The 17,546-nt window shown below is 38.1% G+C and overlaps 4 protein-coding genes across 10 annotated transcripts in view; 1 reads left to right on the top strand and 3 right to left on the bottom strand.

Annotated features, from left to right (window-relative positions):
* Window positions 1-5,389: 5,389 nt before the first annotated feature.
* Window positions 5,390-9,756, bottom strand: LOC105395407 (25S rRNA (cytosine-C(5))-methyltransferase nop2). Its single transcript, XM_038117825.2, has 6 exons — window positions 9,539-9,756; window positions 8,770-8,973; window positions 8,353-8,537; window positions 6,807-8,183; window positions 6,539-6,720; window positions 5,390-6,073 (listed from the first exon to the last, which is right to left on the bottom strand). The coding sequence occupies exons 1-6, from the start codon at window positions 9,636-9,638 to the stop codon at window positions 5,464-5,466; spliced, it is 2,658 nt and encodes an 885-aa protein (XP_037973753.2). The 5' UTR covers window positions 9,639-9,756; the 3' UTR covers window positions 5,390-5,463.
* A 275-nt stretch (window positions 9,757-10,031) lies between these two features.
* LOC105394908 (coenzyme Q-binding protein COQ10 homolog A, mitochondrial) lies at window positions 10,032-11,539 on the top strand. The gene is made up of 3 exons (XM_011566832.3): window positions 10,032-10,285; window positions 10,396-10,533; window positions 10,912-11,539. Exons 1-3 carry the CDS (start codon window positions 10,218-10,220, stop codon window positions 11,375-11,377), a joined length of 672 nt encoding a protein of 223 aa, XP_011565134.2. The 5' UTR covers window positions 10,032-10,217; the 3' UTR covers window positions 11,378-11,539.
* Window positions 11,519-12,843, bottom strand: LOC105394898 (peptidyl-prolyl cis-trans isomerase H). Its single transcript, XM_011566823.3, has 3 exons — window positions 12,659-12,843; window positions 12,407-12,583; window positions 11,519-11,849 (listed from the first exon to the last, which is right to left on the bottom strand). Exons 1-3 carry the CDS (start codon window positions 12,740-12,742, stop codon window positions 11,556-11,558), a joined length of 555 nt encoding a protein of 184 aa, XP_011565125.1. The 5' UTR covers window positions 12,743-12,843; the 3' UTR covers window positions 11,519-11,555.
* Window positions 12,844-14,683: 1,840 nt separating this feature from the next.
* The window catches only part of LOC105394156 (NAD(+) hydrolase sarm1), a 48,131-nt gene continuing 45,268 nt past the window's right edge, over window positions 14,684-17,546 (bottom strand). For all 7 annotated transcript variants that reach the window (XM_048623587.1, XM_048623588.1, XM_011565994.3 and 4 more), the window contains 5 exons: window positions 17,257-17,492; window positions 16,853-17,142; window positions 16,553-16,719; window positions 16,171-16,368; window positions 14,684-15,813 (listed from right to left, as the gene is read on the bottom strand). In XM_048623587.1, the coding sequence (XP_048479544.1) occupies window positions 16,206-16,368; window positions 16,553-16,719; window positions 16,853-17,142; window positions 17,257-17,492 (856 nt within the window). In that variant the 3' untranslated portion in view covers window positions 14,684-15,813; window positions 16,171-16,205. The remainder of the gene's footprint in view (window positions 15,814-16,170; window positions 16,369-16,552; window positions 16,720-16,852; window positions 17,143-17,256; window positions 17,493-17,546) is intronic.

The following is a 17,546-nucleotide window of genomic DNA, read 5'->3' as shown; positions in this document are numbered from 1 at the left end:
ATTAGCATTGTCTCTAATCAGTTGCTTGGGAATTTTACTATACGTCTGATTTAAATAAAAACAATCAATTCTTTTGTGTCTACCCATAGAAAAGTAATCGCGTATATTAGTCTGATTTTCACAAGCAACGTCATCGAACACTATGACGGAATCCATTTCAGCATCTCGGGGACTATCAATCTCATTATTTTCAGTATATTTATGCACATTAACTTCAGTAACTAATTTTAAAACATTAAATAAGAACTGGTACTTAGGTTGAAATAAAGTCTTTGAATAAATATAGAGATTATGATAATGAATTCCTTTTTCATGCAAAAGAAGTCCTATCATAAGATTTGTTTTCCCGCAATTTGATGGACCGCAAATTAAACAACGAATCGTGTTAGGTAAGTAATTTCCATGTCTCCTTATTTGACCTACATCATTTAAAGATAAACATATTTTGTCTACCTGAAAATTATAGGGTTGTTTAACGAATTTCATGTTTGACAGCGATTTTTACACATAATTTGATCACTTGTATGCAAATGTGCACCATGGAATGAAATCCAATTTATCATGCGTTGTTATTTAAACAGTAGGTACAATCCAATAAGTTAACCTATACGATTTGATGATCAGACGTTTCAGATGGCGCGAAGAAAACCGATTGGGCATTCTAGATCACGGCGAGCGAAGCGAGCGAAGGAGCGCAGCGACTGAGAGTGATCTAGAATGCCCAATATTACACTACTTTTGTGTAGAAATATTATTTTATAGAAATATTATTACTAGCACTATTAGGCGACAATAAGCAATATTACCGGTTACTTAACAATCAAGTAACATTGTTTTTACTTTTATAATTTCGTCGATAAAGATCGCAACCAGTGATGTGCAACCAACGACTGCACTAGTGATGTAATAACGGTTCTAATCTAGTTATTCTCGATACAACAACGTTATGATCACACCCGCTCCAATAAGTCGATTAATTACCCGCAAACGATTACTTTATAGGTATTTTTATGATTAATTATTAACTTGTCTGTAAGTTATTGATCACAAATTAATTACCTATTACATTTTAGTAGTGATGGTGTTGAGAAAATGACAATTTGGGCATTGATACCACTGCCGGAAAATTTACATGGAATCGTTATGACTCGCTATGTCGCGATGCCGATGCCGGTTTAATGTTCAAGATAAAATAGTTTTTACAGCTAAAGTTTAAGAATGGGTATGGTAAAATAAGATAAAGTTACGCCTTTCCATAAATAATCTAATATCACTAAGGTGATTTCACAGGCAAAACCGAGGCGGGAAATTGTAATTACTGATACTTCAGTGTTATTAAGCACTCCTTATGAAGACGTTCTCTACCAATTGCTATAGTCGAAACTTTACAGGAAAAATTAAATGCATTTCAGTTAATGCCTTATCGATATTAGTTTACTACGCTGGACTTTTGTAGTACCCTACATGGTTCTACTAGTCTCACTCCAATGACAGTGTCTCACCCACATTCACCACCATGCACATCCCCCTGAAAGCACATAAAGAGCCAACAAACGTAAACTAATATAAGGCGGGGGTACACCCTGCTATAGACACATCCATATACGTATAGACATCGGATGCTGCGCGGACCGCACGGCGTACTACGCCCGTCCGGGACAAAGCGTCCGGCGGTTAGCTGACACAAACTGGCTCCAATTTTGAAAATAGAACGCGTGTTCCAAGGAGTTTAGCACAAAAGAGTCCGGTTTAAGTAATGAGAGGGTATACACACTCGAGGAGGTCGATGCTGGGCGGCGCGGACAGACGTGCGGCGAGGCGGGCGCGGCGCGGGACACTGGCCCAGCCTCCGGGGCGGCGGGAAGGCGCGGGCTGCGCAGCGCTTTTCATTTCGCGTCAGGGCGGAACTGCAATGCTCTCCGACTTCAGCGGGGGCGCTAGTATCTACTCCTGAACCTACACCCTCATTGAAACTGCACTTAGTTGCCGCTACGTTCCGTGGAAAGGGTGCGTTGGTGGAGGTAAACTCTCCCGGACGAGTGATAGGAGCTCGCGTACCGTTGACCCCGAATTCGAGGAAAAGCTTTTTGGTTCAGTCGCGGCGCGCGGGGCTCGCCGTGTAATACATTGACGGGGAATTCAGATCGAAACATCAAAGGGCGGCTGAAATTCGTGAATTAATCGGGATCGCAGCGCAATTGACCCTTTGTTAGGAATTGGCAATAGTAAAATATCGATTCGATATCATAAAACATCCATGCCAGTTGTTAGTACTGTTTACATATTTTACAAACCCCATTTTAATACCTTAAATAGAAATGTGGTTTGTTAAATTTGTAATTAAATAATCAATATTTATTTAATTACAAATTTAACAAACCACATTTCTATTTAAGGTATTAAAATGGGGTTTGTAAAATATGTAAGTACGAACTCTCAGTATTCGGGGTTCTCAGTATTGAGATTCAGTTCTCGAGTGGCGACCACGAACAGGAAAACGCAGCGTGGGACTCCCTCCTGCCCGCTGGACCGACGATCTTAGGCGGGTAGCCGGTAGTGGTTGGATGAGGAAGGCCGAGGACGGAGTGTTGTGGCGTTCCTTGGGAGAGGCCTTTGTCCGGCAGTTGATGATTCTACTATCCAACCCGATATTTCAAATATCTCGTTCCTGTCAATATACTTACATAGATTCCTTAACGATGAATACTTACGACTTCTAGGAGCAATTAAATACCGATGGATAGCACGCAGTACCTAACTGTAACGTATCGTACCTACATTGATTGGACATGAGCAACGCTGAAGATAGTAGGTATAGGTGAAACTTATTGACACAATATTATATTGGTGTGAAAAATTATTTTTTTTAAATCCTGTAAAGTGTTGCTCCTGAACAGTGATAATACTTGTCTAAGCGCGAGAACAGTGGCGAGTCAGTGTCCTCGGCCGCGCACTCGGTCACTTGCTAGCCGTTCATTGGTCGAGGCCGGCTCGGCCGAGCATACTGTCTCACCACTGTACTCGTTAGTTAATCGACCCTCTAGTCGAAGAGATATGCCATTTACCCCATCAAGACGACGCGATGCCGACGTCGAGACTGTAGTCTAGGGTTTGCCATCGTGGTGAAAGGATTAGCCGTCAGATTATCCAGGATGCGCCGCACCGGACATAATAATATATTGTAAAGTATATAGTATTGAATACATCGCTCTTCGTTCATCTAAGGTGCATCCGCATCCCCAGTAGGAGGTTGTCTTTGAATAAATCCATAGATCAATATTGCACAGCCATTGCACAGCCTTTGCAATGCAATAAATGATTGATAAATGAAGATGAATGACACTGACGTGGTCAAAGGGTATTTTGTATTTTGGGATTATGTTTTGATTTGAACTTTGTTTACTTTTATTTATAATTTCTGAAGTTTTTATTTGCTAAGATTTACACAATACTTAAGTGATATTTACATACATTAACAATGAACGAGACGGCATTATACTTATCGACTCTAACGAAAGAGATGAAGCGTTCATTCGAAACGCCCGTGATCCTGTTGACTGGAGTCGACTTCGGAGACTCGGTCTATACGGTCCTGACCGAGACGCGGGAGTGTTCCGTGCGGGGCGGGGAACCGGACCGTGTCGCCGACCTGGTCACCAGCTTTCACCACGACTGGCTGAAGGGCACCGCAGATCTCTCCGCTTATATGTTACACCTTCGCGATAAGCCTCGACACATTATCTACGAAGCAATAGAGCAAACTATCGCGAGCGCCAGGAATCGCTACCCCCGCTTCAAAGTTTACATCGAAAACCTTCTAGACTATGTCTCTGAGGCTGATAGAGGTATCATCGAAGCTGATGTTAAAGTCATTGAAGATATGCACGAAAATGTTGTGAGTGTTTTACAGGAGAAGCGAGCACAGTTACAAAATTTAGCTGATCATGAGGAGTTTATTAACAAAATTGAATTCGAAATAGATGAACTGCTGAATTGGTTAGACAGAATCTACGATAATCTTTCTGTAGAAATTTGTAAAATTATTAATCTTGATGTAACGTTTATAAAGGATTTGACGAAAACATTAAACGAAATACTTGCAGAAGTGTCCGTTTCTGATGAAGATGAAACAATAAAAAACATTTCTGAAATGGAGGACAAAGATGTAGCTCTTAAATCTACCATACGTACCAACTCTACTTGCGATTTAGAGATCACAACAGTATTAAATAAAATAAAAGTGTTAGAAGAACGAATTGCGAGACTCCGAGATAACAGCTCAGCTGCGGTGACGGCATTACAACACAAGAAAATATACCTTGAAGGATACCTGAGGGAACTACAACAGCTAAAAACATCGATGCACAAACTGCAACTTGCATCATCCCTTTCCAATAAAATCGTTTCTCCCATTGTATCAATCACTGATGCACAAAGGGACAACAAAGATGTTCAAATCTTTAATCATTTGTTGCCAGAAGTACAGCGCTATCGACTAGTAGACAAATTAATAAACTTATGGAGGGTCGCTATTTATGGTCAACGCCGACGAAAATCTGTTATAACAATTTTGAGTGCCGGCGACATAAGAGAACAGTTTTCCGATGACCACGGACTGGATAGATTGGGGAGAAAACTCTATAATAACACAGGATCTAGCAGTGTTCACCAAATTAATGAGAAAGGGGACCGCCGTGTCTATTTCTACGACGAGTTGAGTCATAAAGTGGACCGAAACTCAAGTGAGTATTTTCTAAATGACACTACGTATTACTACGATGATCTTGGTGGATATTTGAACGATAATTATGAGCAAAAAGACATGATTTTGGACAGCTTTCATAATTTTGTGTTGAAAAGAAACGTAGGATACGAACCTATGTCCGAATGCGCGCCGCTGCCCCTCTTGACAGAGGCAAGCCAATATTTGAAACAAACCGTTAGTAAAGCGCTTAAAGAATGTTTAGCGGATGTTATACTGCACACACCACAAGACCCAATTATTTACTTGGCCGAACGTTTGGAAAAGTACAGACAAAATATTCAGCTGACCGAAAAAAGTACAGAAGAAAAAGAATCGCTCTCAGCAGCTAGAAAACAAATTATAGCAGTTAGGGTTAACTCTACAAGCAGCAGAGAAGCTTATTCAGAAACTGACGTTGATTTTGTTAACTATAGAAGATCGTACAGTAAAATAATTGATGATTTACTTTAATGCATGTAACCACCTTGGACAGTTCATGACTGTATTTAATCCCTACTCTTGTCAGTGCATTTTTAAGTTTTTGAGTGCTTATAGTTTACCCCCATTTTTATTTATAGCTATTTATTAATATTTTATTTTTGTTTTATTCATACCTAGTCTTGGCAAGTTAAATAAAAAAAAAACTTTAAATATTTAAGTCATTTATTTACTTAAAAAATTAAAATAAAATTAGATTAGGTATTTCATTTCCTTACCTACTATTTGACTTTTTTCTTGAACTTTTTTCCTATTCCCTGTTTGTTTTTAGAATCTTCACTCTGCGGTTTGACCTTTTCTGTATTTAGCTGACCAATTTGTTTTTTGTTTTTATTCTTCTTTAACTTATTTTTAAGTTTCTTAGCAGCTGCTTGCTCTACGGTTTCTGTCACTTTAGCTGTTGTTTTAACAACTACTGCCGCTTCTTGCTTGTTTTCACCAGTCTGTTTATTTTTGTTCTTTTTCCTGTTCTTATTCTTTTTGCTAGGACTAGTAGCACCTGCCTCTGATTTCGGGGCATTGACTTCTGGTTTCTTATCACTGGCAACTGGAGATTTAACATTTGCAGGCGACTTTTTATCATTATTTACTTTTTGAGACGCATTGACTTTAGGTTCTGGGTTAGCTTGTGTATTGTCTGTACTAGTGTTATTCTTATTTTTCTTCTTATTCTTCCTGTTTTTCTTCTTACCCTGTCCTTGATTAGCTGAGCCTGGGGTTTGACCATTATCTGCCTTAGCATTCTTGTCTATGTTATTTGCCTTGTTCTCCCCTTTTTTATTCTTGTTTTTCTTCTTATTACTGTTTGCTTCCCCGCCTTTTTGTTGAACCCTGAAAAATACAATTAGGTATGTTTAATTTATGTTATGGTGATATGGGAGCGCTGCGTCGTACATTTGCAGCTATTGACGAACAGTCAGCTGCATAAGTAGCTATTAAATTTTTGTACCTTGTCAAACTCACAAAAGTCACCAACTACAAAATCATTAATTAAAATGCATGGAAGTATATAAGTACCTAAGTATATAAGTATTAAGTACCTAACATGGGAAGTACTTATTACTTCCATGTTAAAATGTTTTAAGTAGGTAGTTTGACAGGGCATAAAAGTGCATAGTATAGCTATACTTATGCAGCTGACTGTACAAAACACGACGCAGGAGGAAGGTTCACAAGCCAAAACTGCCATTGAGACTTTACTTATCACACTGGCAAATTTTTAATGGCAAATATTTATATGAAAGTAACTTTTGGACGACATACGAGTAATTATTCAAGAAGTTTTAAAATTATTACTTTTCATTATTAAGTTTGTTTTTCTTGTTCTTGGGTCCCGGTCCATTTGTTGCTGCTGGTCTCTTGTTTCCAGGTTTCTTTTGAGTATTCTCATCTGAGCCTGCAACGCCATTTTGCTCTCCTTCGTTGTTTTCATTTGATTCACCTTCTGCTTCTTCATCTTCATCTTTGACAGGTTCAGGCTGCAATTATGAAAAAATATAAGTAAAAACTAACGAAAAAAAAGTATAAAGAGATTATGCTAGTATTAATATTATGGTCTACTTACAATTACATTAGAGAACTTTTGTAATTTGGCCACAAAGAATCCATCCATGTTGTGGGTGTGAGGGTAGAACCTTCTCGTCAGCTTCAGTGATGGATGGAACCGGTGCTGGCGGTACTTCACAAATCCTTCCGTCCCAAAATCAAGCCCTGTGGGCACCAGCTTCACATTCCTCCTTTTCAGTGCATAGTTTACAACCCATTCATTCTCTTCAGGAAGGATTGAACAAGTGGAGTAAACAACATACCCTCCGGTGCTTGACTTGGCATTGCAGCAGTCAATAGCAGCCAGCAACAGCTGTCTCTGCAAATTGAAACATCTCTGAATATCTTTCTGGTCCTTTGTAGTCTTCACACTGGGGTCCTTGGCTATAACGCCTGTCCCAGTGCATGGCGCATCCAGTAGTACTCTGTCGAAACCTTTAATAACATCAGGGAACTGTCGGCCGTCATAGTTGCAAATGACTGCGTTCACCACTCCCAGCCTGTGGAAGTTACCAACAATGGCCTTGGTCCTCTCTTTGTTTGCGTCATTAGCGAACAGGGCGCCTGTGTTCTTCATGAGAGCAGCAATATGCGAAGCTTTTCCACCGGGAGCTGCACACATGTCCAGGATCCGCTCAGTCTCCTGTGGAGCCAGCGCCATTACCGGCAGGAAACTTGAAGCTCCTTGCAGGATGTAGTGCCCGGCGAGATACTCTGGTGTAGCCCCAATAGGCACTGTTGCACTGTAAACCACAAGACCCACTTTACTCCACTTGCCAACAGGGTCCAAATTTACACCTCTGTTAATGAGAGCCTGGGCCAGATCTCTTCTTCTAGTTTTGAGACTGTTGGTTCTAATAGTCACAGGTCGCTGTGTTTCACTAGCTTCCAAGAATTCAACCAGCTCCTGCACTGGGAATATCTGCATAAGGATTTCCATCAGGAACTCATTGTAGCTGTAGTACATACAGAGGTCTTTGAGCAGCAGTTCTGTGTATTCACATCTGGATCTGCCTTCATCCTTTAACCGGCTGAAGTCTCCTAAGACTGCAACCACGTCTTTGATCCTCTGCAGTACATCCTGAAGGCTTGTTGGGTTTTCAAGTTCTTCTTCAGATGGGAAGGCAAATACATCTTGTTTGGCAATATTGAGTTGCATTTCCTCATCAGCAAGTTTTTTGTCTAATTTCTGCTTTTTCTTTAGTTTTATGTTGGCCTTTTCAATAGGCAGCATGTCATCATCATCATCTTCATCATCATCACTCTTTTCTTCTTCTTCACTGGAGGAGTTATAGTCCAGTTTGCCGCTGCTGACGGCACCCTCATCTTCAGAATCTGACTCAGCATCTCCATTTTCTTGATCAGAATCTTGAAATAGGTCATCCAGAGTTCCCACCTGTAAATTTAAAAATGCGAGGTTATTATATGCCAAGCAATGCCATTTAATTACTCTTGTTCTCAGAATAAATGGCATGTTTAACTAAAATTATTGAAAAATTTTTAACAGTAAAATCTACTATTTCACTTCTATTATCATTCTAGATTACCTGATTTTCACATCTCACCTTGTAATTTTCTTTTTTGCCTTTCTTTACTTTTTTTGGTTCATTGTCAGAAGCATCTTCATCCTCTTCCTCGTCATCATCAGACGCATCATCATCATTGCCACTGTCACTCTCTGCTTCTTTTTTATTTTGTTTCTTCCCCTTTACTTTAGGTTTAAGCCACTCCTTGTTGTCATCAGTAAATGCTAGAAACAAGATAAATGCAAAATATATTATAAACTTTGTGGTAAGTATCAAGTACCTATTTTTAAAGAGTTTTCTTATCTTTCTGTATTTACAGAGAAGGTAACATCACACATTGCCAACAATATAACAGACTTAGTGCCTAAGGTCAATACCATTCTCCTTTACATTTATGCTTATCAACTGGCTTATTCACCATCAGTACACATAAGATAATATACTATAATATTATACCTTGGGCCACTTCTTCATCAGAGCTGTCATCCGCTGAGCCGTCTTCTTCACTTTCAACCTCTGGTTCAACCTCTTTTGCATTGTTTTTCTTGGCCTCTTTGGACGCCTTCCTCTTCTCAAGTAGTTCTGCCTTCTTCTTGGCTCTGCGTGCCACTCTCTGTTTCTGTCTGTGCGTTAACTTCTTAGGAGTATCTTCATCTTCCACTGAAAGTTAATAATATTTGTTAGTTGTATGGCTATTAAAGCATAAGACTGAGTGCATATTACAAAACATACGAGCTAACCTAAAAAACATACAAGAACCTTGAATTTAGCTTGTTACATTCCGGGAATTCAGATGCCTATTAGGCCTTCGGTACAAATAGATCACTGGAATATGAGTTGTTAATTGTTAAGGCAAAATTATCTATGTGGTGAAATCCCTGGCCATTTATGTGTATACTTTCTGAAATGTTTTGAATGAACATATTCAACACTCTTCATCAGGAAATTTATAAAAGAAAAACAAATAGAGACTCATCGGTCTACCCATCACGGAGCACAGACAAACACTCAAAAGCACTCCATAACTACTTCCAATAGCCCTATCTTTCTGGTTGGGGCGAAAAAGGTTAGTAGCGGCAAATACTTTATAGGTTATAATAACGAAATGTAAGTAAAATGCCATGATATTACTGGGTAGAAACATGTGGTAGTTCTTAAATAAAATTTACTAACTTAATTTTCTGATAGAATTTAAATAACACGTGTATCAATGTGAGTTACATACATAATTCCTTCCTGAAAACTGGTGCAGGCTGCTTGCGCGCTTTCCGGCCAGGGCCCTTTTTGACTTTCTTTGTTTCATCAAACTTTGCTTTTCGTCCCATTTTGTATCACTATGTTTATATAAAAACAAGTAAATCTAAATCATAAAGTTTAAATTCGCCCCGAAAACACGTGCGGCATAAATTCGAATTCAATAATACTTGACATTGACAGGATGGCAGTATGCAGAATATGATTTTGACGTTTCATGACAGTAATGAGTCAGTGCGATATGAGTCTGTGAACCGCATAATATTTTGTGTCCATTATTCTGAGCTATAACGGTCAATGTGCCGCCGCTCATGTTTCTGTTGGTCTATGTGGAGGTCATCAATTTCCTGGAAATTCTCGTCCGGAGAGAACTCTTTCAAGCAAAGAAAGCGAAAGTTAGGCCGTCATTATTCTGAGACTCTCTGGTCGCTCTGTTATCAGTCACTGTCAATGTGTCAATGTCATATCACTGTCAGATTGCTTGACTTTCAATTTTACTCAGCTGTGTAATTTTCATGGAAAAATCGAATTTGCATCAGCAAAATAATAGTATCATGTGCTAAAATGTAGTTATAAATAATTTATTTTAACCCAATAATTCAATTAACATTCTTATTACTGACTCAGTAGTGGAGTTTAACTTATAAAATATGTTTTCTCTGAGGACTTGTTCAATACTTAGTTCCAAAGTCTTTACGACGAACTGCAAAATTTTAAGGTAAGCTTAACTTAGGAGCTGTAACTACGTCTTAAATTATAAGAATATATAATTACACAACATATTGTTTGTTTGTGTTACTTGAACCTCGTTTTTATTTCCCGTTTCAGTTTTCAGGGTCATGTCATAAATAGATACAAGGACACAAGTTTGGAGTGCCAATGTCATGGGACTGATCAGCGTCGCACATTCCTCAGCTTTCCTCAGGCCAGTCGCAAGCGGGAGTACTGTGGGAGGCAGCTGGTTGGGTTAGTATAACTTGTGTGCTATTGAAGGTTATCAAGATATTTTATAATCTCTACTATGTCTCATACATTGTACAAGGGTGTGGTTTTAAATATCTTTGAAATTATTTATTTTCTATGAAATCAGAATAAATGGTATGTTAATTCGCATAGAGGCATTGAATCAGAAATATTTAAATATATTTATTGGGCACCCACCTTAGGCAGGAAGACAAATTAAGGATCATTAACATAATTGCTCACCTAAGTAGAATAGAAACATACATTATTCAAACACAGATTCACCCTTAGTTCCCAGAAGGCTGTACAAAATGATCCATCAATTAATTAATTAATAATGTATAATACATCTACTATGCTAATGATATTTTGTTTGTGCAGGTACACCATGGATCAAATGTATGAAGTAGTATCAGATGTTGAGAATTATTACCAATTCGTCCCTTGGTGCAAGAAGTCACTAGTCCTTAAGAAAACTGATGACCATCTACAAGCAGATCTTATAGTTGGCTTCCCTCCTATAAATGAGAGTTACACATCAAGTGTATCATTAGTTAAGCCACACATGGTGAAGGCAGAGTGCACGGATGGGAGGCTCTTCCACCACCTGCTGACGCTGTGGAGATTCAGCCCCGGCCTCAAGAGAGAGCAGCAGTCCTGCGTCGTTGACTTCCAAATCACCTTTGAATTCAGATCCGCCTTCCATTCCCATCTATCCAACTTGTTCTTTGACCAAGTGGCTAGACAAATGGAAAGTGCTTTCATAAAAGAAGTAGGCCGTAGATATGGACCTGCCACAATGCCCCCACGGAATTTATTATTGAATAACCAAACATTGAAGAGTTGACAACTGTAATCATAGTGATTGATTGACATAGCCAAATGTAGATTTATTTGAGTTACCATACATAACTGTATTTATTATGTGATGCTACCTACATTTAAATTTGTTTATTTATAAAAAACAAGAAGCAAAGCTTCCACTTAATATAGGCAAAATTTAAGTTTATTGGTTTTTATTTACATTACATTTGTCCACACTGAGATATAGTTACAGGTATTTTGGGCTTATTATTCGGTCCTGTTGGTACATTTTCTATTTTCCTCATAACTAGTAAACCATCAATCACTCGACCAAACACCACATGCTTATTGTCTAAGAAGTTGCACTTTGCACATGTAATGAAGAACTGGCAGCCATTAGTGTCTTTGCCGCTGTTGGCCATAGACAGCAGGCCCGGTGAGTCATGTTTGAGTCCAAAGTTTTCATCTGCAAAGGTGCTTCCACCGTATATGCTCATCACACCAGTGCCATCACCCTGAAAACAAGAAACAGGAACATCAGTTTCAGTGCAACTCAGGCACAGTAAGTAAGTTAATTGATTGTGTAAAAGTACAAATAGTACTTTTACACAATCAATTAACTCTCAAGCTTTGAGCTGCTACTAGAAATTATTTACTCAAATATTGCACTACATTATATTATTGCTGAGATGCCCAACATATGTAACAGTCAACAGATTTCCTACTTTTAACCTGACATGCATAGAATTTAATGTCAGTTGAGTGAGAGGTTTGCAAAATTATACTCATGACCTAGGTTCTATTAGTAAATTAGTACTAATTTCAGACTGCAAGCTGTGTATTGACAGAAATTTGCTAAATACCGCTCCAGATCATGAATGGCATGGTTTGTTTGCCGGATATTAATGCAATTTGTGAAACAAGTGATAAGTAAGACTCTTGAACTAGACCTCCTGAGGTACAGTTGGTGTATTGTATGTGGCTAAAAGGCTTTCCTATGGATATATTCTTTAAGGTTATCAATTGAACTTCGTCAATGTCAATAACATCTGATAATCTTTAGTTGACTTACATTTACAAAATCACCTCCTTGAATCATGAAATCCTTGATAACTCTATGAAACGTTGCTCCTTTGTAACCGAGCGGTACGCCGTCTCTCCTGTATTCGCCAGTGCAGAATTCTCTGAAGTTTTCACTCGTTTTAGGCACAACATCGGCAAAAAGTTCAAACACCATACGCCCAATCTCCTGCAAAGTATTATCATGATCATGAAGTGATATTTACTTGATCCCAGAATGTAGCAGTATTAATAATTTACAAACCGTTGTGCCGACTGTTATATCAAAGAATACAACCGGGTTGTTTGGATGTCTTAATTGCGACTGTATCTGATTCCATGTAGGCATGGTTAAAGGTATAAATGTTCCAGTGGTTAAAATCTGGAGAGAGTTGAGAATAAGAGAGAGTATAGAGTAGTTAAATAACAACAAAAACAAATCAAATGTGCTGCACCGACCGCGCGAATCTAGAAATAATAAAAAAAATTGACATATTGAAACTGACATTAGCAATTCATATTATTCTGTGGTGCACAGAATAATATGAATTTTTTATCCTTCTTTATTTTTTTAAGCAAAAGCTTGCACTTCGTTATCATGCAAAAAAAAATAATGCAGGCTCAAGAGTTTAATAGTTACTTTAGTTGCTCATTTAGCAACCTACTACAATGTTAGTGGTTTGACAAAAAAGGTATTTAAATTATTATTCTGAGCCAAATAAAGTATTATCAAACCAGAGAATAAAAACGGCCTCTATGATGTGTTGGTAATATTTGACACTGACATTAACAAAACAATCTTTTCCTCGTTCTCGCACTGTTGTTTTCGTTTCGCACATTTCAGAAAACATTCATTTCATATAAAATACTGTAATGAGTTGCTTTGTACTGTAATTTATTAAGTCATAATAGCTTGTAGTGACTTTATGTTTTCGATACATTCGCTAATAAATCAATGAATGCATAAGGTTAAGTTACCTGGCTGAAGTTTCGCCGACCACTATCAGTTTATCAGCGATCAGATGGTGTCCATGACCATGAATATGAAAGACGAAACCGAACGACCAGTCGATTACTACGAAATACTACAAAGTGATAGAAAAGCCTCAGTTGAGGAGTTAAAAAAGAACTACCAGAGACTTGTGTTAACTTTGCATCCAGATAAAAATGCTGTGGGCTGTGATAAATCGGATGCATCCTTTTTGATGCTGCAAAAAGCTTGGACAGTGTTGAGAGACCCTGAAACCCGGAAGCACTATGATGCAGAGTTAAGCTGCGAAGAGCACAGTGACCTACTGTTATATGCCAATATTGATCTTAAAGACATGGACTATCTTGAAAGTGAGGAGTGTTATACCTACACATGCAGATGTGGTGGAAACTATATTCTAGAAGCTGAAAATATGGATCAAAATAAAGTTATAATTCCCTGTGATGAATGTTCGTTTTCTGTGGAAGTTACATGTGATAGTTAAAATGTGAGTTATTTCATTATATATTTTTAATGTAGTTTAGATGTAGATTTCTTTACAAAAAGTCATGAATTTGTGTATCTTAAGTAGAACTATGTGTATGACTACTAGGAACAAGGCAGATTTTTTGGTATTTTACCTAAAACAAATAGATAAAAATGATTATTTGTTATATTATGACCTCTATGTATTGTACAGTAGTCAAGTATTTTATGTATATGTATACATTTTTTTGGGTGTACTATTTAGTATTATAATGATGTCAATTCTGAAGGCACAAATTCTAATTTTGACACTGTCAAACTAATAAATTTGCTAGCATAAAATGACATTTACGGAAACAATCAAAGCATCGAATTTTAAACAAAGAAATTAAGGTTTTGACAGCTCTAAATTTAGAATTTCTGCCTTCAGAATCGAAATCAATATGTATCTTATTAGAAATCAAAATGAATATTGGTGCTATGAAATATATTTTATTCTCCTTAATTTTAGCACATTATGTTTTTAAGCATGGTGAGTACTTGATAAATTATTCTTATACCTAACTATTATAGAGAGCAAAATTTTATTAATTGAATGTACAGTATTTCCTACATATTTTTTAAGTATTAAATACTTGGATTTGTCTTTGTAGTTTTAACACAAATTTTTAGATCAAACCTCTTTATTACTTCTGTAACTATTGTTTTACACCCCTGATGAGGGATGAAAAGTCTGTGGGCATTAGTTTTGTGTGTCTGATTAGAGTCTTTCATTTATTGGATAGATAACTTGGTAAGTTTATGTAATAGTTAATGTTTGAATAAAAAACTTACTTTTTCTAAACATTTATTCAGGGTTAGCCAGTTCTTAAATACATTTTATCAGGATAAAGATTTTATTCTATGGTTAACACATACCTATGAATGACTACTTAATTTTATAATTAAATACATTCTAGACAATTATTTTGTACATATAAATTTTCAACGTAAAATCTGCTTGAAATAATAAATTCGGTAAAAGCAACAAATATAACATTGTCTCAAAGCTAAAAAGCACTATAATAGAACTGATTGTAACTAAAAGATCTAGGGTATCACAATGCAACTTGTTTGTTTTTCTAAAATACATAATTCATTGGCAAGATAGTAATCAAGAATTTAAATGGGTACCTAACTACATACAATATTTTTTCCATAATATATTCAGATAGAGAGTGAAGAAGTAGAGAGATAAATAATTTCATAATAATTATTGCAAAAGTATGAAATACAAAGCAATTTGCCATACTACAACGAATAGCAAAAATGCTTATTCAGCGCGTCACCACCTCAATGCTATGTTCTTGAAACATGACAGGGTGGCGACTACTTGTCTCTTTATCCATCGCTAAAACTTTCACATGTACTCATTGAGATTACATTTTGTAAATATTCAATTGTTATTGTGTAATAACTCCACAATACGTATTTCGTTTTTAAAAATAAAATTGTAAACATACCTACTCTTATATTTACACAATGGTGCACACTTTTGTACTTTACAATAAGATTCACAGAATATGCAATAAAAAAAAGTCCAATTAGGTAGTCGGGTTCCTAACACACCCTGCAGGCACTTCCGAACAGTCTTCACCATCGTTCAACAAAGTCTTACTTTATTCACACATCTGTCCATGAAATTTTTCTTCCTCTTGGTCTGGGTGGCGGCATCTAAGGGTGCGTGCTCGCTTTCATCAGCTTCTAAAATGCCTTCGCAGCTGCGGCATCTGCGAGAGTGCTTGTCCAACTCCTGAGACCCTTGCGGTATGTGCTCACTGCTCTCCGCAAGTCGTTCCAGCAAGCTGTGTAGTGACTTCTCGGGAGAGGTCGTTTTCGAAGTGCTGGCACTAGTAAGCTGGTCGCAACTAACATAATTTCTAGACGTAAGCTTTTCAAGGGACGATTGATGGCGTCGACGTGGTCTGCGGACAAATAAATACCACAATTAAAAACTGAAGTATTATAAATAAAATAAGATAGAAATAAAATGCCTAAAGAGAAGCTGAGCAGTTCAATACAGTCTAGAATCGGCAACTCAGAGGTCGGACATGACACAATTTAATAACCTAACCAACGTTAAAAACCCCCGTAATTCAACACTAAAACTCGCATTTCTTTTGAACTGCTGTACCTACCGATTTTTATAAAACATGGCTAAGAACATCGAAAATCGGTTCAGTCGTTTGGGACCTACGCAACCCCAGATACCCAGACTCATTTAACTACCTACCCTATACACCCCTCTTTTCCGTCGGGAGTTCAAAATATCATACTCGTACCTGACAGGCGGCAACGAGTGTGTAGGCAGCTCTAGTCAATCCGCCTTATCGCTGCCCCGGCTCTCGCACGAAGCCATGCGCGTGTAGCTCGGGGGCCCACGCCCGATGGTGGCGGTGCTGGGCGTCTGCACGTCCCCCCGCCCGCGGAGCGTGCTGTCCAACTTGTTGGCTATGTTCGACTTGTTGCCGCGGAGAAAGCTGGGGAAAGAAAAACGTGTTAGCAATAGGTCTCAGAATGAGCTTCGAAAAGCATTCTGCTGACATAAACATACATTGTCAGACATCTTGGAACCATCACGTCATTACAGAGGTTCTAGACAGTCCAAAAATCCCGATCGGCAACGGGAAATCATGATTATGAAAGAAGATATTGTAAAATTACCTTTCTAGTTTCTCAACGCAAGCATCTTGGTAGTCGTGAATCCAACGGACTCCGTTGAAATGGCAGACGGCCCTCATGTCTTCAGGAAGTTCCTCCGGTTCGGGCCAGTCAAAGTTGTCGAGGATAGGGACGATGTTGCACTGCGAATTCAACGCTGCTACTATTTCCTGCAAAATAGAGCATAATCTGGGTTAGTCGGTTTGTTCTTGGGGTTTTAGAAACCAGAAGGATTAAGAAAGTATCGTTACGACTTTGAGGGTCTATAAAACATAAAAATCAGAGGATTGACAAAGTACATACCCGGTGAACCCAATCCTTTTGGTCGACATCGTGCTTACACCGATCCAGCGCTGACGGTGTGCAAACAAGCAAGAAATGTTTTGCCTGTCGAATGCTCTGCAGAAGGTTGTTGTCGAACTTTCCGGCTTCCAGTCTTTCTACATCGATGAAGACACTGAAGCCTTTCAGTTGCAGGTGGACTTTCAGTAGACTTGCTAATTGAGATCCATTTGATCTTCGGTAACTAACGAACACGTCCAAGTTCTTCTCCATGTTTTCCTCTCCTTTGCTTGGCAGATTACTTTCGTAAGCTGAAACAGAGTGGAAAAATCCATTAACATCACCCTTGAAACATGCGCCTTTTGAATTCACTATATAAGTGAAAGAACCATGTTATGTGAAAGACCGTAAAAATAAATACATACCTCTGATAGCGCTTAAAATTCTTAACCGATGTATGCTGTTGACGATACGGCATTCCTTCTCCAACTGCTCGTCACTGAGGCCTCGGAAGGACTCCTTGTCGACGCCGCCATTCAGCATAGAATACGTGTAGATTGTGTACTCAGGGCCGATAGCCTGTAGGAATTCGTTGAGACTGCTCGTATCTCTGGAACTGTAATCTGCCATTTTCTTTAACTGCTGTAACTCCCTCGTGAATCTGAAATAAATAATAAGTATAATAATTTGAAAAAAAATATTCTAAGATACATTT

This window comes from Plutella xylostella, chromosome 10 (genome assembly GCF_932276165.1).
Source record: "Plutella xylostella chromosome 10, ilPluXylo3.1, whole genome shotgun sequence".
Lineage (NCBI taxonomy): Eukaryota > Metazoa > Arthropoda > Insecta > Lepidoptera > Plutellidae > Plutella > Plutella xylostella.
The sequence above is the reverse complement of the archived record's forward strand: the minus strand, read 5'-3'. Positions and strand labels throughout refer to the sequence as shown.

What these genes read in the sequence shown, in the direction of transcription:
- LOC105394908 (XM_011566832.3), top strand. Translation starts at nt 10,218, where the DNA reads ATGTTTTCTCTGAGGACTTGTTCAATACTTAGTTCCAAAGTCTTTACG. An exon ending in ACGAACTGCAAAATTTTAAG is followed by an intron (nt 10,286 to 10,395) that starts GTAAGCTTAACT and finishes TTCCCGTTTCAG; the next exon opens with TTTTCAGGGTCATGTCATAA. An exon ending in TGTGGGAGGCAGCTGGTTGG is followed by an intron (nt 10,534 to 10,911) that starts GTTAGTATAACT and finishes TTGTTTGTGCAG; the next exon opens with GTACACCATGGATCAAATGT.
- LOC105395407 (XM_038117825.2), bottom strand. Translation starts at nt 9,638, where the DNA reads ATGGGACGAAAAGCAAAGTTTGATGAAACAAAGAAAGTCAAAAAGGGC. An exon ending in TGATGAAGAAGTGGCCCAAG is followed by an intron (nt 8,538 to 8,769) that starts GTATAATATTAT and finishes TCTTGTTTCTAG; the next exon opens with CATTTACTGATGACAACAAG. An exon ending in GCAAAAAAGAAAATTACAAG is followed by an intron (nt 8,184 to 8,352) that starts GTGAGATGTGAA and finishes TTAAATTTACAG; the next exon opens with GTGGGAACTCTGGATGACCT.
- LOC105394898 (XM_011566823.3), bottom strand. Translation starts at nt 12,742, where the DNA reads ATGCCTACATGGAATCAGATACAGTCGCAATTAAGACATCCAAACAAC. An exon ending in ATATAACAGTCGGCACAACG is followed by an intron (nt 12,584 to 12,658) that starts GTTTGTAAATTA and finishes AATACTTTGCAG; the next exon opens with GAGATTGGGCGTATGGTGTT. An exon ending in AAGGAGGTGATTTTGTAAAT is followed by an intron (nt 11,850 to 12,406) that starts GTAAGTCAACTA and finishes TCTTGTTTTCAG; the next exon opens with GGTGATGGCACTGGTGTGAT.